This window comes from Canis lupus, chromosome X (genome assembly GCF_048164855.1).
Source record: "Canis lupus baileyi chromosome X, mCanLup2.hap1, whole genome shotgun sequence".
Classification (NCBI taxonomy): domain Eukaryota; kingdom Metazoa; phylum Chordata; class Mammalia; order Carnivora; family Canidae; genus Canis; species Canis lupus.
In genome coordinates this window covers 78,278,643-78,298,912 of record NC_132876.1, presented here as the reverse complement: position 1 = coordinate 78,298,912, position 20,270 = coordinate 78,278,643, and the positions used below count along the sequence as shown (strand labels likewise).

The window sequence follows — 20,270 nt, the reverse complement described above, 5'->3', positions numbered from 1 at the left end:
ATCTACAGGCAAGCAAGTTAACCTACCTACATGCAAGTTATTTATACTTGTGATAAGGCTTTTACTTTTAGGTCTAACAATCATAACCTGTGGACTGCAACCTGATGTCAGTATACCTATAGTTCAAGTGAGACAATGTGGAGGAAAAAATGCTTTTGCAAAGAGCACATGGGAATACTTGACTCTGAAGTGAGATTGCCCTGTCATGAGGGTCGGACAGTATTTCTTCTTCATTCCATCTCCAATGCCACTACTCTGGTCCATCGTTACCTCTTGCCTGGACTAATGCAGCCGTCCCCATACTGATCTGCATGCTCATCCTGGCCTTCTTCCCACATAGTTTCCATGCATGACCAGAATGATCTTCCATTTTTTAATTAATTAATTAATTAATTATTTTATTTACTTATTTATATCAAGTATAGTTAACATACAGCACCATATTAGTTTCAGGTGTATGATATAGTGATTTAATAATTCTATACATTTCTTAGGGCTCATCAAGATAAGTGTACTCTTAATAAACTGTGTCTATTTCACTCATCCCCTGCCTACCTCCCCTCTGGCAACCACCAGTTTGTTTATTTAAGAGTCTGTCTTTTGTTTATCTCTTCTTTTTCCTTTGTTCATTTGTTTTTTTTTTATTACATTCTACATATGAGTGAAATAATATGGTATTATTTTCTTTTTAAGAATGTGAGACACATTCAGGCCACTTCTCCTTGACTTAGACTACATCATTGGCTTCCCACTTTTAGGGCAGCATCTAAACACCTCAACATGAATTATAAAACTCCATGAACTGCCTTCCTTTCCAACCTCATCTCCCTTATGCTTCTCTTCTTACAACCTTTTGTCATAGGAGATGCAGTCTTATTTATGGCCTGCCTTTGGGCTCCATGAGGACAGGGAACATGTCTGTTCTGGCCTTCACTGGATCCCCAAAACACAGAACAGTATATGGTACATGGCTGGTTGTTGAGAAATATTTATTGAATTAATTTGGTTCTTCATAGGCACCAAAGCAGAGGCAATCCAGAGGATAACCCCAGAGTCAAGTCCCATCAATCACCAAAAAAATCCATCCCCCTCCATCTCACCGCATCAATTTCATTTAGGGCCTTCCACTGCTCATAGGGAACACCGAGGGCCTCCGCTGTTTGGATAGTCCTCTTCATGTGGCTGGTCCACACCTTCAGGGAGTTGATGCCCTGGGACTGAATGAAGTTAGCCAGGGCATAGGCATACTGGGTGGTGGGGTTGCAGGTGATGAGAAGACAGGAGAAAGAGAGAGATGAAAGAAGATAGAGTAGCTGTGAGATCTGCCACAAATGGTGAAATCGTGATGAACAAGAAAGAATAGAGTTTAAATGTTCCCAGTTTATAAACAAGGACATGACAAGGATCAGGGGAATAGAAAAGGATACGTGTGTTTATGTGTGTATATGTGTGTGTGTGTGTGTGTGTGTGTGTGTGTGTTCATTGATGCTTGCTTATTAAACCCCTTAGTTATTCATTTAAATTGCCCACCTCTGGCATTTGTGGAGCCTGGGAGTACAAATGGAGGCATTCTACCCAGTTGACCTCCCTTCTCTTCCCATTTCTGCCTCCATCCTGCACTTATAGGTGCCTTGAGTACATGTTTATAGATAACCCAGTCACATGACCAAGTTCTGTCCACACCCTATTTCCACTGATTCCCATGATCCACAAACAGCGACCCCTTGGCCACTCCTTTGCCTAAGGGTAAACATCACTGTAATGTGGCCTGCTCTCAGGTTGACAGACTCTTGGATAGGCCCACACAGTCATGGAAAGCAGATGCCAGGGCAGAAGGGAAAGGGATTCTGGGTTCTGGGTACTCAGAATATGGTCTAGAAGTAGAGGGTGTGGGATTTGGGAGACATTTCTTTTTGCCCTTGGGGATTCTCATTGCTTGAGTGGGGGTCTTTGGTACCCAGCTTCTAAGGGCATTCAAACATACTGAGTGTGTGGTCATGTGCTGGGTACCAGGGTGTCCTGTTCTCAAGACACAGCCAGTGCAGTAAGGGAAACAATGACAGCACTGAGAGGAAACATGAAGAGCTTTCAGAGCCCAAATGAGCAAGTCATTTGTTCTTCTTTGGCAAAGAGTCATGTTATTAGCCACAGATGGTATGTGAGGAACATTGACACAAATACATAGATGTGTTTATATGAACATATGCATATATACAAATATAAGCATTGTATATATCTATTCTAATTATGGATTATGATTCAGTAGTCCATGTGCTCTGGTGGAAGGAGCCCTTGACTGGGAAATAGGCAATTGGAGTTAAACTTTCCCAGCTTCCTCACATGGTCCCTGTGCTCTGGGACACATCCCTGTTTCTCTCTGGCCTCATATCTTCTGCCTGTAAGATGTGAACAGCATTAATTCAGCCTTTTCTTGTGAGCATCACATTTGATAGTGGACAAGAAGCATTCAGAGTGCTCCCTGACACACAGTAGGTGACAGCCTCTGTGATTATGGGTGATAGTTGATGGGAAAATGCTTTGTAAACTGCATGGTACACTGAGCCCATAAGCATAAATGTTGGTCCCAGGCATTTACATGTATATGCACACATTTGTGTGCAAGGGTAGTATGCGTTGTGGAGTTGGCATGTGTCCAAACTGGGCATTGAGCTGTGTGGGTAGGGCCATAGCTGGGCCCAAGCAAGAGATCCCTGGCTGCAGGTAGTGCCATGGGGCAAAAGCTGATGCCACCAGTACCTTCTATTCTTCTCTGAGGAGTAAAACAGGTGGGAGTCAAAGGTCTGGTTCACCCCAAGGGGAGTCTGTCAGTCTGAAGGTAACAGAAATGGAGCCACGAGGACCGGGCCTTCCAGCGCAGTGCCTTGCCTAGGGACACCACTACCTCTGCAGAGGGGGATGCTGAGGGGTAGGCAGGAAAGCTTGGTTTTCAATTCTGGCTCTCTTTTTTTTACTGGCTGCATGACCTGGGCTGTTTTTTCTCATCTCTGGGCCTCAGCTTCTTCAGGTTTCATAAATTACTAATGATAATGCCCACCCCACAGAACTGTTGTGAAGATTGAATGAGGCCACACACGTAGAAGCAGATGGTGCTGTGACTGTGCACAGGTGCCCAATAAAAGAGAGTGCTCCCTCCCTCATGAACCTCACTTTCCATTTGTTCTGCCCAAGCCATTGTTCCAGCAAGAACACTACCTGTATTAACAAGCTCAGAAACAGAGCCAAACACTAGGGAAAATGTGTGTCTTTAATTTATACTCATAATGTATAAGTTACTATATGCTTGGCTGGAGAGAAGAGACTCATGCCACAGAGTCAGAGATGGGCCAGAACTGAGAGTGTTGGAGCCTAGGGCATGGTGACTTGCCTGGGAGGGCAGAAAAGGTCAGGGGAGAGCTTCTTGGACCAAACCATGGAACAGGAGCTGGGCCCTGGAAGGGAGTCAGGAAGAGAGGGCAGGAAAAGGGCAGTAACTTGTGGGGACAAGTGCTGACAGTGGGATGACCTGAAGGAGGGGTGAGGGACTGTGGCATCAGCCCTGAGTAAGGGAGAAAATAGATTCAAGGATGGGGTACATCAGAGTAGCTTTCAGGGCATGTGATGATGCTCACCAGCTGACAGAGGAAGGCAGCCTAGGTGGAAGAAACTGCACAAGCAAATGCACAGAGTTGTGTGAGAGAAGAGAGGACCAGTCATGCAGGGGTGAAGGGTGCTCACTATAGTGGGGGTAGGAGAGCAGCCAGATCTGGGCAGGCCTGAAGTGCCAAGACCAAGCTGCAGATGCTATTAGTGCATGGGAACCATTCAAGGATGGGTTAAGGCTGAGCGGCTGATTGGGTGGAAGAGCGAGTGTGACCAGAACCTACTTTTACCCTGTCACTGAATTCTCCCATCATCAGGACCCAGGCAGTGGCTGTACCACCCACCCACAGCCCACCTGGGCCAGTTAATCCAATGCCTGGGGGTGTGGGGGATCCTTCCTACCTGCTTGCCTCGAGCTGAGAGGCCAGAGTCACCTCCGATGCGGCCTCTGAGGTTGAGTTCACTCTCACCATGCCGGCATAGGTAGATGGAGCGGGGTGTGACGTGGATGTTCATGAGATAGTAGACTGTGCGGCTCTGGATGTGGTCCTGTACTCGGTTCACCATGTAGCGTGTGCCCACATCGAAGATCTTGATGTAGGATAGGTGGCTGGGCCGGCCCAAGCAGGAGCAAGGGCAGCTCAGGGGATGATGGTGGAGAGGCTGATCCCAAGACAAAGCCCCAACCACATACCCTGCCTTCAAGTCTCTTGTACAGTGCACCCTTCACCCATCTTTCCTCTAACAAAATGCCATGCCTTGCCCTATTCTGGGTACCTGTTCTAGAGACTTCGCTCCTGTCCACCCCGAAGAGCTCACTGCCTGCTACCATATCCCCCTGTCTCCTTTCTTCAGTTTCAGTTTGATCCAGGCTATCTTTTCACATCTACTTTTTACACTCCAGTCATCTGGGCTCTCTTCTTTGTGGTTCACACTCCTGAAAAACTCAGAGAAAAGCTGTAATCCCATGTCCCTGGCTGCCTTCCACATCCTACTGGCAGCTCCTGAATTGCCTACTCATGCTTTTAAATCTCAAGCTGAGCTCTGTACCTCTATTCTTTAAGTCTCTGCTATGATATATTGTATTTGACAGTCTATAGGCAGCTACCAGATTGGGTCTGTATGCACTTGTGTCTGTGTGTGTATGTCTCTCTCCTCACTCAGAACGGGAAAAGTGTTGGTTTTTTTCCCTGTAATGCAGTTAACAAACACACCCTCTTCTGTTTTAAGCCTTGTGCTTGAGGTGGGGACTCAGCATCTGCCCTTTGGGAACTCTTAGGCCAGTCAAGAACATGGAAACACATGGCCAATGCTAAACACCCCTTCCATAAACAGTCATTCACTCTTTGTGAATGTGTGCCAAGTATTGGGATATGGGAATACAGAAGTGGTACACAACATGGAAATCTTGTGGTCCTTGTTTCAAGCCCCCCTTTTATCTCTCTTAATTCTGTGCTTTAGTCATGAACTAATAACTAAACACAGGGTGATAATCAAACTATTCAATAACCTGTCTGAAGAGGAGCTGGGAATGGGCAGCACTGACTAGTCAAAAGATTAGAATAATGATCTTATGAGGCCCCTGCTGTGCCAAGCATGAATCTTTTAGTTGTTGGACTATAAGGGAGTTCAAGGAAATCCCTGGGAAGAGGTAGGGAAGGCTGCAACAATGGGGTGACAGACAGCAACCCTGGGTGCACAGTAGCAAAACAAAGTAAATAGAAATAGCTATACTAACCCAAGTCATGTAAGTCAGTGGCTGATGGGTTTGGCCTCAGAAAGCCTCTCTTCTGATCTTCCTAGAGAAGCCTTTTTTATCTCTGAAGTTTTATTTTTATTTATTTATTTATTTATTTATTTATTATTTATTTATTTATTTATTTTTTATTGGAGTTCAATTTGCCAACATATAGCATAACACCCAGTGCTCATCCCACCAAGTGCCCCCCTCAGTGCCCATCACCCAGTCACCCCAGGCCCCTGCCCACTTTATCTGTACCATACTTAATCATGCCCATCCCTGTCATCTGTGTCAATGGTTCCCACAGGACACTTGCTGAGCACTTTTTTGCGTATGTATATCTGTCAAGGAGTGAGGACTTCAAAATACATAAATCCTCATAATCATCCTAGGAATAAGGGATTATTAGCTTTGTTTTATAGAAGAGGAAAATAAAACACAGAGAAAGGAAATGATTTGTGTAAGGTCAATCTCTCCAACTATCTTATCCAGAACTCTCAGAACCAAGGGGTAGAAAATATCTGATGTAGGCTTGTTGCCTAATGACTGTCTGTTCTTGATGCTAGGTCCTGGATAGCTCTAAGAGAACTTCTGAATTCCTCAGTTAGTCGGACATTCTAGGTGCCTTCACACACTGGCCTTGCTTGGCCTCACTTCATGGTCCCGCACCCACACCTATGCCCACAATTTCTCTGTTTCAATCTAGCCTTCGTTCTTTTGCTAGAATATTCTCTAAACTCCTGTACTCTTATTCAGATTTAACTACACCATTCCAAAATGCTGTTCTATTTCCTTGAAAAGATATTCCTTGCCTGCTTTCCAAAGCTGAGTTGCTATGCATCCATTCCTCAAGAACCAGCACATTCAATCTCTCTAGGAAGTCTTCTTTGAGCCTTGGATCATGTGGAGTCATTTATAGGTGCTTCCCACCAAAAATATTATATTAGCTAGTGCCCACCTCTTACCATGTGTAATATAAAACAAAAGTTATAAGCTATATTACAATATGAAGAGGTCCTATGAATTTTTTTTCATTTTGACCACATTGATGCTGGTTTTGAAGTTAAAATAGCAAAAGCTTTCCAGATTGTTTTATTTTTATTTTTGGTAGCCTAAACCTTTCTGGTATCCCAAATACATATCTAGTCTACCTGGACTTGGTGAACCTGGTCTTCCAGATCTCTTTTTCCCATCTGGGGTAAGTTTTCTCTTTTGTGTTCCTTTAGCCCCCTTGGTTTAACATTTCCACAATTCTGATCAACTGCACATTCATTGTCTTCTCTGACCAAGTGGGCATTCTATCACAGCAGGAACAGCCCTTCCCTCTTTGGATTCCTAGGGCACAGCTTTGGCTGAGCCCTGATACATAGACTGTAAATGTCTGTTGATGTAAAATGATTAAATTAAGCCAACCCTCAGAATATGTCATATTCAGTCTCAAACACTAACTGAGCACCTGTAGAAGTCTAGGCTGAAGGCTAGGGGCTTTCTCAATGTCATTTTTCCACTTTAGCTCCCCTTCTTCAAGCTTCTTTCACTATAAGCTGCTAGCCTATATGGTGGTTTTGTGGAAATATGAAAAAGTTATACTTTCCTGAGGGCAGAAACATCTCCATTCCAGCACACATGTCTCGGTGAGAAAAACAAGTGTGCCCTTGACCTGGTTGTCCTTGCACAATGAACAATCTTTACAATTGTACATAAAGGTCCTGCTCCTTAAGTATCTAAGCCACATGTGACACTTCTTTATGATTTAGGCACGTGGGAGGGGGATAACCAGGCTGGAAGGATGAGATAACAGTTTGAATAAATATTTTACTGACTCATTATGTGGCCTCAGGTAAGCCCTTGCTCTGTTCTGTATCTCAGTTTCTCCATCTAAGGAGCAATGCAGTAGCAATACTTGCCTCTTAGGACTTCAGTTGGACAGAAGGATGCTCTTTACATTTTTTTAATGACAATTTGAGGTTTCCTTATACTTCTCACTTGGGGCCCAAAGGGTCTGAGTGACCACAGTCTCTTCTCATCACAACCCATTTTCAGGATTATGGGAATATACTGTCTAAAATTCACATATTTCGTTGGACACCGAGGCTCCTTCCACAGTTTGGCTATAGTGGCCATTGCTGCTAGCGAAAGATGAATGGATAAAGAAGATGTGGTTTATGTATACAATGGAATATTACTCAGCTATTAGAAATGACAAATACCCACCATTTGCTTCAACGTGGATGGAACTGGAGGGTATTATGCTGAGTGAAGTAAGTCAGTCGGAGAAGGACAAACATTATATGTTCTCATTCATTTGGGGAATATAAATAATAGTGAAAGGGAAAATAAGGGAAGGGAGAAGAAATGTGTGGGAAATATCAGAAAGGGAGACAGAACGTAAAGACTGCTAACTCTGGGAAACGAACTAGGGGTGGTAGAAGGGGAGGAGGGCGGGGGGTGGGAGTGAATGGGTGATGGGCATTGGGTGTTATTCTGTATGTTAGTAAATTGAACACCAATAAAAAAATATCATTATAAAAAAAAAAATAAAAAAAAAATAAAAAATAAAAAAAAAATAAAATTCACATATTCTCTGCACTACCAGCTAACATGTTTCTAATTTTTAGCTGGCAATATGAATGAGAGTTTAATATTTTTCATGTGTTTTTCCATATGTCAAGGCACGATGGAAGCTACCTGCGGATAGAAACCACCTCTTGCTATTATTGATATCCCTACATACACCACAGCTCAAAGAGGCCAAATATCTATTGATTGAAGAGGAACATGGATTTTGTGAAAAGAGACATGAGTAAGAGACAAAATATGATTAAAATCCTAGTTCTACCCCCTGATTTGTATTGGGAACTTGGCAAATGGTTTAAGCTAAGACTCAATTTTCTCTTCTTGAAAAATTATAAGCATAAGATCTATTTTGGCTTCCTTTATAGGGGTGCTGAAGGGATTCAGTAGAAACAAAGAACGTGAACATGTTTGGAAGCTGAAGTGTCATCCATGTGTAAGGAATGCTTTTGAAAAAAATAATAGCAACAACCACAGGTGGGAAGCATTTGTTCCTAGAAATCAGGGTCCTTAGCTGTCCATATTGCTCAGGAAGGCACCACCTTAACCATCTCATAGACATTTTACATCTCAAGGACTACCTCAGATAATTTTGGAGTTTGGAGAGTCCTAGAAGACAAATAATCAAATCTAGCTCCATGATTTTACAGATAGAGAAGTTGAGGCCCAGAGAGGGGGGGGCATTTTCCCAGGTCCTAAAGGACATCAAAATAGGGTTAAAGATCCTGTCTTGGATTTTAAGGTTCTGCGTTCTTACCTATCCAGTTCATCATCCAAGGGTTGGTAGTTGACCTCATAGCACTCAATTCTCTTTAGAAAGTCTTCCAGAACCTTTTCCCGGTCACAGTCTATGTAATCAGGGCTGCCAAGTTTTACTTGCTAGGAAAAGGGAGAAGAGGGAAACTGTAAGAGACAGAGACTCTAACAGTGATCTTTGGAAGTGCTCTTAGAGATCATTGAGTACAACATCCCTCATCATGAAGATTAGGAAATTGAGGCTTAGACAAAGGGTCTTGCCAAGTTTACAAAGTCAGTCAATTGAAGATAATTTGGATTGTGTGACTGCTTATTCCTTATTTCTATGTGATTAAACAAGGTCTGTTATAATATTGTACTCACTTCTAAAGCACACAGTTTCTAAGAAGAACAATTAAAAGAACATGTGGTATTCACATATGGAATATTGCTCAGCCATCAAAAAAATGAAATCTTGCCATTTGCAACCATGTGGATGGAACTAAAGCGTATTATACTAAGCAAAACAAGTCAATCAGAGAAAGACAATTATCATGATTTCACTCATATGAGGAATTTAAGAAACAAAACAGAGGATCATAGGGGAAGGGAAGGAAAAGTAAAATAAGATGAAATCAGAGAGGGAGATAAACCATAAAAGACTATTAATAATAGGAAACAAACTGAGGGTTGCTGGAGGGGAGGTAGATGGGGGATAGGGTAACTGGGTGATGGGCATTAAGTAGGGCACTTGATATAATGAGCCAGTGCTCACCACCCAGTGGTGTTGTATGCAACTGATGAGTCACTAAACTACCTCTGAAACTAATAATACACTATATGTTAATTAATTTAATTTAAATAAAAAAGGTAAAAAATAGTAAAAGTAAAATTGTGATGTGAGAAATGGTTGAAGAAGAATAGGAGATCTTGGCCAGGGGTCATAATGGCTTACATGTATTGAGTGTTTAATGAGAGAATATGGCATGTTGGCTTTAAATTTCTAAAAGGTTGATGGCTCCTAATCCCCCAATGCCTATCTTCTCCATCCACATTTGCCATCTCATGAATGGCACTATCATCCACTCAGTTACCTGAGTCTAAAAAGAATAGAGAAGTCATCCTAGATGTGTCATCATCCCTTACCTCTCAGCAGACACCAGATCCTTTCCACTCTATCTTCTAAATATTCCTCCCATTTATTTCCATTCTCTCTTTCATGGATGCTTACTTTAGCTTTGTGACTAATTTACTCTTGTCTACAGTCTTGTTACTTCCAATGTATTCCTCATACTAGCAGCCAGAAAGATATTTTTAACATGAACATCTGACCATGGCATTCCCCTGCTTAAAACTCTTAATCATTTCCTAATATATTTTAGGGCAAAGTGTGAACTATTTTATTAGGTGACCCATTTGTCATAATTGACTCCAAGATTATTTCTTCATCTCATATCTTATTGTTCTCCTATTCTTCCACACACTGCTCTAGCTAACTTAAACTACTTATAGTTCCCTGGAGATGCCATAATTAGTATATACTATTCCTTTATATCCAATTCTTTGCCTGCCAAGTTCCTATGTATTCTTCAAGGTTCAGGTCAGCTATTGCTTTCATTGAGAAGCCTTCCCTGATACACATCTATCCCTCCCATGTAAGGATAGGTACTCAACAGTGTTTTCCCACAGCCTCTTTTATTTCTTCATCTCAGCACTGACTCATAGTTATGTCTATAAACTTGTCAGTATCTCTCACTTGACTGTGATCTCAAGGGCAGGATTTTTCCCTATGTCTCTAATACACAGAATAGACCAGTTTAGTCATATAGATTAAATTTGTGTTGAATCAGTAAATGGCTGGATAGAAGGGGCGATGAAGAAGAGAGGGATTGGACATGTTCTATGTCTCAAGAGGAAAAAACAGGACAAATCAGTGAAAATTTCAGGAAGGTAGATTTCAGCTTGATTGAACTGCATTTGATAAAAGCAATGAGTCTCTTGTCACCGGAGGTATGAAAAAAAATAGACAAACATTTAGCTGAGATTTCAAGTATTTGATGGAGGCTTAAGGGAGATAACCTATAAGATTTCTTCTGTCCCTGAGCTCCAATAATTTCATGAAATAAGGAACAATAAAATGTGGTGGGTGATCCAGTTCTAGACCACATGCCTAGAATATAAGAGCAGTTATATTTCTGATACAAGCCTGAGGTCTAGTCTCAGTACTACTTCTTTCTGGTTGTATGAATCCTTGAAAACTCTTTTTTTGGAATCTCTGCTCTCTCTCTCCAACAATGAAATGATACCTAACATACAGGTTTATTGTAAACAAATCAGTAAGAGATGCTTGGTGCCCACTGCATATTAAGGACTCTATATTTGGCTACTTTACATTTCATAGGATTATTATAGGACAGGATGGTCAGGAAATACTTCCTAAGGGAGAAGAATACCACCTTTAACCTCATAGAAGTCTTTTTAGGCATTATCCAAACCTGAGGAAAAGTAAGGAGGAAAGGGTAAAGTGCTCCTTACCCTGATGTTTTCTGCAATGATGCCAGGGTCATTACAGATAGACTCAATGAAAAAGACCTATAAGAGAAAAAGAAGAGAAATTTTCAGCAAGGAATTATGTTTGGTAGTGCCAACCATAGCTTCACTTATTCACAGTGGCTGTGAGTTATCCCCAGGGGGCATCTCTGACAACATTTCATACAGTGTTACTTTTAGGATTTTGAGTTTTATGAGGCATATTGACTCTAAACTGAATGGCCTTAAGTTATTCTTTTATGTTTTTAATTGGGTTTTAGTTCTTATATATGCTTTTTGTAGTGGTTCTCTTCCCTCCATCCTCACTTCCACCTCCCACAGTGTCAGCCTGTCAGCAATTATCTTCCATTACTAATATGGCACCTCTTCTTTCCTGTTCTGTTTTGCTGCTTCTAACTGTGATCTAGAAAGCCATATAACAAATTAAAGCCTGACTTAGGCTGATTTGTAGCTGATTTGGCAGATTGAAGTCCTTTGGTTTACCTTTCTTTAGGATTTGTACTAGATAAGTAGGCTCTAGATAAGAGTGGGAGTGTTACTATACCTTGTAACCATGTTCTTTAGCAAACTGCAGAATTAGTGACCGTCGTTCTCTGGTAGTGTTGGTGGCATCAAAAACCTATAGGCCAATGATGACATTGGGTTACTCTGAATGTGGTTTTTGAGAGAACACCTACTCCTTGATTATCCTTGTGCTAAGTGGAAGGCTTCCAGGGTGAGATAGAACTTGACTGAGTTTTGAAGGATAGGAAGGATCTGATACTGATTTATGCCAATATCTCAAGCATTTATTGAGCCCTTGCTGTCAGTCCAGAAATGTAGCAGACTGTAGGCATAAACAAGAGGAAACCTATAAAATTTTATTAGCATCATTTTATAGATAAAATAGCCAAGGCTTTGAGGAAAGATTTGCTTTAACCAAGGCCACCAAGAGTTGCTGACAGAGCAGAGCTACAATGGATTTTCTCAACTCCTAGTTGAGGCTTCTTCCTTCTCTATCACTTTGGAACTCTTTAAGAACAGGTAACAACTCCCTATCCTCAGCACCTTAGGTGGGACTATTTAAAGATCTCTTCTCCTTTTAGAATTCACAAATCCTACCCCAAGGGTTTATAATATTAAATTGACTAGATTTTTGGGTAAATCTCTAGAACTCAAAAATATTTGTACTATAGTCTTTTTTAAAAAATATTTTATATTTATTTATTCATAAGAGACACACAGAGAGAGGCAGAGGGTGAATAAGGCTCCCTGCAGGGAGCCCAATTCAGGACTTGATCTCAGAACCCCAGGATCATGACCTAAGCCAAAGACAGATGCTCAACCACTGAGCCACCCAGGCGCCCCTGTACTGTAGTCTTAAACTGTGTTGTAGTCTTAATTCTTGGGGGTGGAGTGGTAAAGCATAGTGGTTAGGAATGTAAAAAATTTTTTTAAAAAATATTTTATTAATTTATTCATGAGAGACACAGAGAGATGCAGAGACACAGGCAGAGGGAGAAATAGGCTCCATGTAGAGAGCCCAATGTGGGACTTGATCTCAGGACCCCGGGATCAAGCCCTGGGCCAAAGGCAGATGCTCAACTGCTGAGCCACCCAGGCATCCCAGGAGTGTAGATTTTGGAGCTATATAAACTGAATTCTAGTTTTGGCCTTGCTGCATACATGCTGTGCCACCTTGAGGAATTATTTACTCTCTCTGTGCCATTTTTTTTTTTTACTATAAAATGGAGTATTAACAACAACATGCTTGTCTCATGGGAGAGGGTGGAATTAAATTACTATGTGTAAAATACTTATAATAATGTGTGGAACATAGTAAATGTTCAATACATTTGAGGGGTCCTTAATTCCAGCAGAAACTTGAGGGAAAATGCAAATTTCTTTACCGCAACATGACCTTCCTCATGGCTGAGATAGTCATGGACATCCTTCAGGGCTGCCAGGGCACACTGCCTAAAAAATACAGAGAAAGAAATGGAGACAATCCCTATCCCCAAGATGAGTTCCTCTCTATTTTTCTCCATTGTCTTTTGCACCATCTCTCAGATATCTCACATTAAATTATTAATCTATGAAACATATACATAGGGTATCCTATATTCCAGACACTGTGACAAGCACAGAGAGGTCACATAGTTGAAAGTGGCTTTGTGGGCCAGGCATAAAGTGGCATACCCAGGAAAAGTAGACTAATGACAGAGCCATAATATTAAAAACTCCAATCTTTGGGGTGATAGAGCTCAAGTGGAACTGATCCTTAAACCCAGTTAGAGTTTGAGTATATGGTCTGTGAAATAGAGGGCATTCCTGGAATGGGTACCAGTACAAGCACAGGTATAATGGTGGCAATATATTCATGCATTTGGTAAAAATCTATTTAGTGATTATTCTTTGCTAGGTTCTTTTATAAGGGCATGGATCAATAAATGAGATATAGGATCTGTTGTGGAAATGGTCAGTGTCATAGAGGAGAGAGACCTTGAGATTGAATAGATGGGACTGGAGATACTGAAATGAGCCAAGCTATTGAGACTCTTAAATGCTAGGCTGAGAATTTTCCACTTTCTCTTGTAAGGAGTAAGAGACTGAGACCATTAGTTCCTAAGTTCTTAAGTAGGGGATGGTCATGGGTTTTGGGTAGGCTAGAGGAAAGGCTTTCCCAATCAGCCTTTGAGAGTCTAGAAGATCTCCTTGTTAACCCAAGTAACTCTGCCCCATGCCCCCATTATCTTAACAAAGCCCTCCTTCAACAATGGGCAGCACAGTTCTATAAAATAGTAGGCACTTACTTCCTGATAAGTAGGGCCTCCATATTGTCTGGGAGAAAGAATTCGTAGTTCTTGTAGCTCACTGCTTCCCGTCGGTACTGGCCTAAATTAAACACTGAAAGCAGGGAGACCTGGTGAAGAGGTTGGAAAGATTCTAGTAGAAAAATATTTAATTGCTGGGAGAGATTTCAGAGGTAGAAGGAGGTATAATTTGTGCCTATATAATATGCTTATAAAGCTTCAAATTGTGGCTACTAACTCACTTATTCCTTACAACAACCCTGCAACATAGAAATTACAATCCCATTTTATAAATTAAGAAATTTTTTTTCTAGATGCCACTCTTTTTTTATAAATTTATTTTTTATTGGTGTTCAATTTGCCAACATATAGAATAACATCCAGTGCTCATCCCGTCAAGTGCCCACCTAAGTTCAGAGATAAGAAGTAACTTTCATAGTTAATAAGTGGGAAGCTGGGATTCAAAACCAGGTCTGTTTGGCTCCAAAGCTAGTGGACATTTTACTATTCTATTTCATTATAAATTCCAACCCTCTTAATGCCCTATTCTATTGGAAAGATAAGGGAAAAAATCCAGTGAGTAAAATCAATTACTAACGGTCAGTGAGTTAGCAGGTAACAGAATTAGACTGGGCCTCCTGAAACCTAGCTCAATGTTATTACATTCTCCTGTATAATGATAGAGAATCCAAATTTATTGCCCTCTCTAGGCCATACTTTTTCATCAGTAATAGTGAAAAACTGAGAGAAGGTAAGGAAAGGAGGAGAAAGAGGATAAGAGGCTAACACAATATTTCATTCAATAAATACATTCTGATGTACACTCTGTAAAGCAGGACATGAGTTCTGAAGCCTCAAAGATAGACCAGATATGTATGATGGGGACCCAAGGAGCTTACAATCTAGCAAGTAGGACAGACAGTAAACCAGTAAACAGAGTTCCGACAGAGTTTCTTGAGTTCTCTGACAGACGCATTCAAAAGAATAAGGGGAAGGACAGATTAATTATACTTAGGGTAATCTGACATGGTTTCCAGTAGCATTTGAACAAGTCCTTTTAGGAAGGCAGGCCTTTTTATAGGCAGGCATGGGGGATGGGAGTGGGGAACAAAAACATTCCAGGCAGAGGAATACTATAAGCAAAGGTATGACATTGGCAAAAGGCAGAACATGTTTAGGGAGTGATGAGTCATTCACTGTGACTGAAGCCTGAGAGACTGGCAGGGGTGGATCATGGAGGGCCTTGAACAACAGGTTAAAAATCTTGGGCTTAAACCTGCAGGCCAAGAGGACCTGTGGAGGTATGGTAAGCTTTGTGCTTTTTGAAACATGACTCTGAGGCTTTGTGCTCTGTGGGAATGGACTATATTGGAGCAGATGGAAAGCGTGTGCATTAGGGCAGAGACCTATCCACCACAATCCCATATTTCTCTAACATCCAACAGAAACTATGTGGAGCCTGTAGTCCTCCACAAGAACGATACTTTCTCTTCTCTTTTGCCAATGTTCTACTCCTCCCACAGGACCAAGCTCAAATATATCCTACCTGGAAGCTTTCTCTGCCTTCCAGTTGGTGATTTCCTCTGGGAGCCCCCTCATTACCCTGCTCTAGGATTCTTTAAGTGACCATGAGGCATTCTTATGCATCCCAGCCAGATAGAAAACTCTTCAAGGACAGGGTGTGATTCATTAATTTTTGCATCCTCATTGCCAAGCATGGGTTTTAGCACATAAAAAACATTGGGAAATCCTTCATCAGTGAATAAGAGAAAGTGCATGAAGGAAAAGAAATGGGATAAAGAGAGGAGGAGACTTGAAGAGAGGGAAGGAAGGGGGCAGATAGATAGGGTGCTGGGATGGGCAAGAGAAAGAAGAGGAAGAGAATGGAGAAAAGGTGGAGTACATGGCCAACGTGGGATTATTTTTTTTCCCCATCTGTAGAGCCAAATAGCAGACCTGGTACAGTGGGTATCAGGCTTTGGAATAAACCAGATGTGGGCTTATTTCCTGGTTCTTTCACTCAATGGCCATGTGCCTTTAGTGGGACTTCACCTCTTGGGCACTAATTTAATCAATTGTAGAATGATGATAATACTAGTTTCCTCTTCATGGGCATTTTAGAACTTAAGAATAGATGTTCATTCTTTGAGGACAGACATCCTGTCCTATAGAGAAGTTTGCCTAATATCCAACAAGACCTTTGGCACAGCTATGTGCTCAATGAATAATTAAAGATCGAATAAATAAATAAATGCCCAAGGAGAACTGTTTGCTGCACTAGGGAGCAGTGCCCCATTTCGAGAGAGAGAGAGAGAGAGAGAGAGAGATCTAAATACTTGTTTAGTGCATCAGTAAAGGAGGAACATGGTCCAAAAAATTTTTCAGATAAGTTGATATTCTTTGAAAACATCAATATAGTCATTGAGGGTAAATAAAAACATTGGTAGACATTCTAACCTTTACTGTTTTTATTCTGAGTTGCATAAGATATGGGAGCACCCTATCTCTTACTGTTTAGAGCCTCTAAATGTCTTAATTTGATCATACATGAGAGAGGGAAAGCAACATGATCTGGTCCCCTGCTCCCTGAACAGCTCCTGGGGAGAGAACTGATACACACTACAACAACAGACTCTGTAGTTAGCGTTGGCAGAGGGGGCTGTAGGAAGGGATATGGGAACTCAGGGAAGTACAGTCCTCGTAGGGGGAATAGAGGAATCAAATAGGAACAGAACGGGGATACGGAGTGAGGGGGATAGAGAAATCAAATGGAGAATAGGAAAGAGCAATTACTGAATAAGCAATAGTAAGCAGAAAAGAGACCACACTGAAGAGAATGGAAAGTTGGAAATAGGGAGTGAAGGAGGAGGTTGATAGGCAGGGAAGGAGGCCCCTCTGGAGGTGGAAAAAGGCAGGACCACTTCTGCCTGGGGAGGGGAAGCCAACAACAAGCTGAAACCTAAGGAGAGGCTTGGAGAGAGCAGATGTCTTCTGGACTCCAGAGGACAAGGTTAGCTAAGGTGCCCAGCTTTAGCGAAGACCCTGTGGGAACCCCTGGGCTGTGGCTTCAATGTGCTTGACTCCATATACCCTAAGGCTTAAAGAAGATCTTAAGGTTTTGAGTAAATGGTAATGCTAATCAAAATAGTAATATTGGTATGGTAATAATAATAATGGCAATAAACATAAGAATGATAATAAAAATACTATATTACTCATATGGTTGTGTTAAGATCTTGCAAAACTGAAGGTCCCTGAGAATAGACATTTAGTCCTGTTAATTATCCTATACCTAGTACCTAGAATACAGTTAGGCACAGAGTATGTGCTCAAGAAATTGTAAAACTTTTAAGAGTGCAGTGGTGGTGGTGGTAGTAGTAGTAGTACTGGCGTTGGTATTAGTAGTAGTAATTCTAAGATTGGTAATAATGTTTTGAGGCATTCCTGGTACTGAGGGAATGTCCTTTCTGAGGCCTGCTACCTTACTCTTCAGCTAGTGGCCAGTAAGGGGCTGTAGAACAAATGGTTTCAGAAACATACCTTTAGTTGGTGTTCCTATCCAGTTGAGATATCTTGTGAGCTTCGTGGAGATGTAGGTCTTTCCTCGAGCTGGTAAACCCACCATGATCACCATTGTGGGGGAATTGGTAAACTGGGGTATTGACGCTGGAAAATAAACAACATCTCAAAAGCTTATCCCCAGGTTTCCATGACCTTCTGGTATCATATTAGAGGTGTAGAATTAGAAAAACATCCTTCCTACCATTGTAACAGCAACAACAATAACAAAAACCTGGACATTTTCTTTTTTTAAAAAAGATTTTATTTATTTATTTATTCATGAGAGACATAGAGAGAGAGAGAGAGAGAGAGAGAGAGAGAGAGAGAGAGAGGCAGAGACACAGGCAGAGGGAGAAGCAGGCTCCATGCAGGAGGCCTGACATGGGACTCGATCCTAGGTCTCCAGGATTCCACCCTGGGCTGAAGGTGGAGCTAAACCACTGAGCCACCGGGACTGCCAAACCTGGACATTTTCTAACTGACTTCTGAATTCATCAGAAAACTGAGATTACAATGTAAACAGCTAACCCCAAATCCGTAGAGATAGGCAGGCATCTGCAGGGAGCAACAGGGCCCAGGTATTTCCTTATCTTTCATAGATACTACTGCATAACATATAAACTCATAAAAAGACTCAGCTAAAAAAATTTTTAATAAATTGATAAAGATTGGTTGTGAGCTAGTATGAGAATGTGAAGCCCCTGGGGGCTGAAGAAATAGATGGTTTTGCATCCTCTAAGAATTCCATCAGGTGTTGACAGAGAAGACAGAAGAATCCTGAGATAGATGTCCTGTAGTTCTGGCTTGGAGAGGAAGACAGAAGAGCAGCCATTGCTGAAATTGTGCCCAGATCTTTCTCCCTTTGTATTCTATGAAACAAAAACCTTAGTCTTCACAGAGAAAGGGAATGCAACTGTAGTTTGGGAGCACTGGTGGAAATTAACTGCAGCTGATAAAGAGGAATGGCCAACACTATTGAAATTCTGCCCAGACCCATCTACTCCATCTCCTCTAAAGAAAATAATCTTTAATCTACAAGGAAGGGCAACAGAAACTGAGGACACTGGGAGAAACTCACCACAGCTGGAGAAGAATAATGGGAAAAAATGCTATAGCCCAGGAGGCATAGGAATATGCACTAAGCCCACCATTATAGTTAGAGAAGAGGCAGGTCACACCTCCAAGACTGAGGATAAGCCTGCCTAAGGCTGAGACTTCATTAGACTAACATAAAATGGCATTGGTCCCCTATTCCCTACTAAAGGTAAGTAAAATAATAGAAGACTGCATCTTCAAAGGATGCAAAAAATAATTGTCTCCCTCCAGAGAGTAACACAAAGGGAAGAATCAAGGCAAGAAAAAAAATAGTCTGAAGAGACAAAGAAATAATCAGGATCAGACTCAGTTATGATACACATGTTGGAATTATCAGGCAGAGAATGTATAATAGCTAAGATTGATAAGTTAAAAAGTTTATTGGAAAAGGTAGACAACATGTAAGATCAGATAGATAATTTCAGTATGGGGATGGAAAGTATAAGAAAGAATCAAATGTAAATGCAAGAGAAAAAACACAGTAATAGATCTTAAGGATGTCTTCAATGTTCTCATAAATGAACTTAACATAGCTAAGGAATCAATGAACTTGAAGATAGGTCAGAAGAAATTACACACCCTGAAATGCAGAGAAAAAATATTAAAAAAAGAAACAAACAAAACAAAACAACCCAGAATAAAACATCCAAGAAATATGGGAAAGTATCAAATAGTGTAATATATATGTAATATATAAATATCATGTACATATATGTATATACATGCAATATATATGTAATTAAAATAACAGAGGAGAAGAAGGAGATGATGGGAAAGAAGAAATACTTGAAGAGAGAATTGCCAAAAATTTTCAAAATTGAGTTATTGATTATAAACCACAGATTCAGGTATCTCAGAGAATACCAATCAGGATAAATAAAATATAAAAATGAACCACACCACACCTAGACATATCAAATTTAAACTGCAGAAAATCAGGCAAAAATAAAATACTGAAGAAGGCCAGGGAAAAGGGGCAGTAGGAACACCTTACCTACAGAAGAACTAGGAGAATTATATTAGACTTCTTGTCAGAAGCCACATAAGCTAAAAGATAGTGAAATAAAAAATTTAAAGCTTTGAAAGTTAACAACAACAACAGTAACAAAAACAACAAAACCCACAGACCCTGCCAATCCAGAATTCTAAAGTAAGCAGAAATATCTTTCAAAAATAAAGGAAAAATAAATACTTTTATTTAAGACAAACAAAAACAGGAAATTCATCACACCAGACCTCTCATATAATAAATATTAAAGAACAATATTTAAGCAGAAAAGATGTGATATAGGTCAGAAAATTGGATCTACATCATTAAAGAAGAGCATTAGAAAAGGAATAAATTAAGGCAAAATACACCTTTTATTTTTCATATTATTAATTGTTCTAAAAGACAACTGACTGGCTAAAGTAATAATAGTAATAATGCATTGAGTGTTCATAGCATATATCAGAATGAAATAAGCAGCTCAAAAAAGACACAAGGAAAGAGAGGAAGAATCTAGGAATATTTGTTATAAAGGTACTTGTTCTATATATAAAGCAATATAGTGTTATTTGAAGGTAAACCCAAATTATTTTCAAAATACATTGTAAACTCCAGGGGAACCACTAAAAAAGTA

General features: G+C 40.7%; 1 protein-coding gene across 7 annotated transcripts in view; it reads right to left on the bottom strand.

Moving 5' to 3' along the window:
• Positions 1-20,270, bottom strand: part of PFKFB1 (6-phosphofructo-2-kinase/fructose-2,6-biphosphatase 1) — a 73,841-nt gene that overhangs the window by 26,742 nt on the left and 26,829 nt on the right. For 5 of the 7 annotated variants that reach the window (XM_072818285.1, XM_072818284.1, XM_072818287.1 and 2 more), the window contains 8 exons: positions 17,533-17,658; positions 13,993-14,086; positions 13,090-13,156; positions 11,745-11,819; positions 11,186-11,242; positions 8,673-8,794; positions 4,003-4,210; positions 1,101-1,247 (listed from right to left, as the gene is read on the bottom strand). In XM_072818285.1, the coding sequence (XP_072674386.1) occupies positions 1,101-1,247; positions 4,003-4,210; positions 8,673-8,794; positions 11,186-11,242; positions 11,745-11,819; positions 13,090-13,156; positions 13,993-14,086; positions 17,533-17,626 (864 nt within the window). In that variant the 5' untranslated portion in view covers positions 17,627-17,658. Of the gene's footprint in view, positions 1-1,100; positions 1,248-4,002; positions 4,211-8,672; positions 8,795-11,185; positions 11,243-11,744; positions 11,820-13,089; positions 13,157-13,992; positions 14,103-17,532; positions 17,662-20,270 lie in introns of those variants that run through there. The other 2 variants (XM_072818289.1, XM_072818288.1) reach the window with 2 other exon arrangements.